This window comes from Nematolebias whitei, chromosome 5 (genome assembly GCF_014905685.2).
Source record: "Nematolebias whitei isolate Nwh7 chromosome 5, NemWhi1, whole genome shotgun sequence".
Taxonomy (NCBI): Eukaryota; Metazoa; Chordata; class Actinopteri; order Cyprinodontiformes; family Rivulidae; genus Nematolebias; species Nematolebias whitei.
The window spans coordinates 44,213,409-44,217,825 of record NC_056502.1 but is presented as its reverse complement, the minus strand read 5'-3'; the positions used below and the strand labels follow the sequence as shown (position 1 = coordinate 44,217,825).

The following is a 4,417-nucleotide window of genomic DNA, read 5'->3' as shown; positions in this document are numbered from 1 at the left end:
AATATATGAAAGTTTCATTTTTATCATTACATTACGGAAAATAATGACCTTTATCACAATATGCTAATTTTTGAGAAGGACCTGTACAATCCAACATTTTTCAGTCAGGTCATTTGGACAGTTTCTTTTATTGTGCTGAAACGTTTCACCTTCGATCTGGAAGGCTTCATCAGTCAAGGAAACACACAACACAAAACTGATTCTTCCTCCAACAGCTTACTCCATCTTAGCACCAACATAACTGGTTTGTTCCACTTTGGTCTCTTTGTCATGCCCCCTTCTCCATTGCTGGCTCTCTTCCTTGTTGACAGTCGTGTCAAACTGGTTGAAAGGGGAAGAATCAGTTTTGTGTTGTGTGTTTCCTTGACTGATAAAGCCTTCCGGATCGAAGGTGAAACGTTTCAACACAAAAAAGAAACTGTCATGATGACCTGACTGAAAAATGTTGGTTTAAAATCTGTAGTTTTGACACAAATTTAAATGAAGACGCTGAGATGCTGTGTCTTTCCTGCTAGAGGCTGAAATTGGTCATTTGCCTGCGCTTCGATTCGCTCCAAAGGGGACAAGTCATCAGTCAGAGTAGGAGGCGCCGTACACTCGAGTAGGAGGTGAAATCACCTCCTGTTATGGAGAAGGCAAAGCGCCACTTGTTTCTACAGTAAAACTATATTTTATCCCGGTGTGACAAACTCCATCTTCTGCATTGATATGACTGCCAAGCCGCATACACACGTGCTTGCTTTTCTAAGACTCGCCTTCCTGTTAGTAATTGGTCAAGACAATGCGAGCTTCAGTGTGATTGGATGTAATCCCTGTCAATCAACCAAAGTTAAGTTGAGGTGGACTGGCGGGCTGTCTCCAAGCCGGAAATCCGGCCCCCAGCCTGAAATCTGGCCCCTGGCCGGAGCGCTTTAAGCCCTGCTAATTTGATAATAAGGCACAGAGTAACACAGTTGTACATAACATCTTGTAAAGCATGTGTAAATGCACAGCATGGGAGGAGCAAAGAAATCAGATAAAATTGGGGGAAAAAACAAGTGAAAGGATAATCACATCATAAATTCTGCTCATCAGTTGGTCAATCGCTTGCAGGGAAGATCACCACCCAGAGGGGAGATGTTCACATTTTATGCTGATGGATTAAAACACAGTGTGCAGTTTGACTTTATGAGCTTTCCTGGATTCAAACTTACTCAATTATAGCCTCTCGGTCAGCGATGTCTCCCAGCACCATGCGCTGAATGATGCTGTTGTGCTCCTCTTCAGACAGATGCTTGTGAGAGACCAGAGGGGTGTTGTACTTGGTGGCAGGTGATGGATCCACTCCTTGTAGCCATGCGTGGCTTTCAATCAGCTCTAAAGAAGCTCGGCGCTTGGGGTCCCTCTGAAGCATCTGGTCGATCAGGCTGGAAGAAAAAGCGAACAAGAAACATGGAGAAGTTATATTAGTGATTTTAGATATGTAAACAAACAATCAGTATTGAATTTACAAAGGAATATAGTCTTAGTCTGTCTTGTGGAAGGTTTTGATTTGTTCAAGTAGGTTTGTTGTCATTTCACAACAGGTGGTACATGAGGTGGAATGAAATTGTGCACACAGGGTCCCAGTTACATCCAACAATAGCAAAAATATAAATTGTAAAAAGAAACAGTAAATAAGGATCGAATATATAAACTAAAAAATGTGCTAAACACTTAGTGCAAACAACAGCAGCACGAACATGAGTCTTTGTGAGCAGATGAGTACGAATGAACACAGCAGCATGAAACAATCAGCAGCATGAGATCAGCAGCACATCACCAATCAAAGTGGCATTACAGTGATTTTTAAATAACAGTAATTATTCTGGTTAGAGATTCATAAGTCTAACAGCCTCAGGGTAGAAGCTGTTCCTCAGTCTATTGGTTCTACACTTAATGCTCCTCAACCTCCTTCCTGAGGGGAGCGGGGCAAAAAGTGTGTGTGCTGGGTGAGTGGGGTCCTTCATGATGCAGGTGGCCCTCTTGCTGCATCTGGAGGTGTAGATGTCTGTGATGGTGGGGAGACTGACTCCAACAGACTTCTGTGCAGCCTTCACCACTCTCTGCAAAGCTTTTCTTTCTGCAGCTGTGCAGCCTCCATGCCACACATTGATGCTGGAGCACAGGATGCTCTCCACTGCACACCTGTAGAAGGAGGTGAGGACTGAGCTCCCCAGACCAGCTTGTCTCATTTGTAATGTCTCAATCACTTTTCAGCTCCTTACACAGCAGTCTTCACTGACATATTAATATGTTTTAATAGTGATATGAGCTGAAATTAGCAGAGCAATTCTGACATGTCATATGTTTTAGTTACGTCTACAAACCGGATTCCAAAAACGTTGGGACACTAAACAAATTGTGAATAAAAACTGAATGTAATGATGTGGAGACGGAAAATGTCAATATTTTATTCGTAATATAACATAGATGACAGATCAAAAGTTTAATCTGAGTAAATGTAACATTTTAAAGGAAAAATATGTTGATTCAAAATTTCACAGTGTCAACAAATCCCAAAAAAGTTGGGACAAGTAGCAATAAGTGGCTGGAAAAAGGAAATTGAGCAAATAACGAACAGCTGGAAGACCAATTAACACTAATTAGGTCGATTAACAACATGATTGGGTATAAAAAGAGCTTCTCAGAGTGTCAGTGTCGCTCAGAAGCCAAGATGGTAAGAGGATCACCAATTCCACCATTGTTGCGTAGAAAGATAGTGCAGCAATACCAGAATGGTGTTACCCAGCGTAAAATAGCAAAGACTTTTAAGTTATCATCATCAACCGTGCATAACATCATCAAAAGATTCAGAGAATTTGGAACAATCGCTGTGCGTAAGGGTCAAGGCCGTAAAACTCTACTGGATGCTCGTGATCTCCGGGCCCTTAAACGTCACTGCACCTCAAACAGGAATGCCACTGTCAAGGAAATAACAGAATGGGCTCAGGAATACTTCCAGAAAGCATTGTCAATGAACACAATCCACCGTGTCATCCGCCGTTGCCAGCTGAAACTCTACAGTGCAAAGAGGAAGCCATTTCTAAGCAAGCTCCACAAGCTCAGACGTTTGCACTGGGCCAGGGGTCATTTAAAAAGGAGTGTGGCAAAATGGAAGACTGTTCTGTGGTCAGATGAGTCACGGTTTAAAGTTCTTTATGGAACACTGGGACGCCATGTCATCCGGACCAGAGAGAACAAGGATAGCCCAAGTAGTCATCAACGCTCCGTTCAAAAGCCTGCATAACTGATGGTATGGAGTTGCATGAGCGCTTGTGGCATGGGCAGCTTGCATGTCTGGAAAGGCACCATTAATGCAGAGAACTATGTTCAGGTTCTAGAACAACATATGCTCCCATCTAGACGTCATCTCTTTCAGGGAAGACCCTGCATTTTTCAACATGATAATGCCAGACCACATTCTGCAGCAATCACAACATCATGCTACATAGGAGAAGGATCCGGGTACTGAAATGGCCAGCCTGCAGTCCAGATCTTTCACCTATAGAGAACATTTGGCGCATCATAAAGAGGAAGGTGTGACAAAGAAGGCCCAAGACGATTGAACAGTTAGAGGCCTGTATTAGACATGAATGGGAGAGCATTCCTATTTCTAAACTTGAGAAACTGGTCTCCTCTGTCCCCAGATGTCTGTTGAGAGTTGTAAGAAGAAGGGGGGATGCTACACAGTGGTAAAAATGGACTTGTCCCAACTTTTTTGGGATTTGTTGACACCATGAAATTTGGAAACAACAGATTCTTCCCTTTAAATGATACATTCTCTCAGTTTAAACTTTTGATCTGTGATTTGTGTTCTATTCTGAATAAAATATTAGATGTTGGCACCTCCACATCATTGTATTCAGTTTTTATTCACAATTTGTTTAGTGTCCCAACATTTTTGGAATCCGGTTTGTAAAACACAAGACAAATTTTCAGGAGAACAATTTTTTTTCTCAAGTTACATGAAATATGTAACTTCTGATTCAAAATTATCGGTAATAGCAAAGCAAAAATGAGTATAAAAAAGTTACTGCATTTCTTTAAAGTACAATGAAGCAGCTTGAGTTCTTCTACGTTGAGCTGGAGAAGTGATGTACTTTTTAGCTTTACATTTCAATTACTCTTTGAAAAGATATTTTCAAACTTACAACACAAAAATGTGACAAGGTTGTGTTTTCTCAAGAGCTTTTGAGTTAATAGTGACTTCAAACACTCAAATAAATTATCTGAAACACAGACAAATGTTTGAGTGAATGCATTTCCTCAGTGAAGACCACTGGGTGCTTGACTTAGTGTAAAATAGGATATGTTCAGCATAAGAGCAGATTTAATTGTCACGAATCACATCCCATAAATTATATTTTCTGTCACCCTGTTCACCCTTTAAAGTTTG

General features: G+C 41.2%; 1 protein-coding gene across 1 annotated transcript in view; it reads right to left on the bottom strand.

The window, feature by feature from the left end:
* snrka (SNF related kinase a) overlaps window positions 1–4,417 on the bottom strand; it is a 142,650-nt gene that overhangs the window by 60,166 nt on the left and 78,067 nt on the right. The window contains exon 3 of the mRNA XM_037677324.1: window positions 1,194–1,406. Coding sequence (XP_037533252.1) covers window positions 1,194–1,406 — 213 coding nt within the window. The remainder of the gene's footprint in view (window positions 1–1,193; window positions 1,407–4,417) is intronic.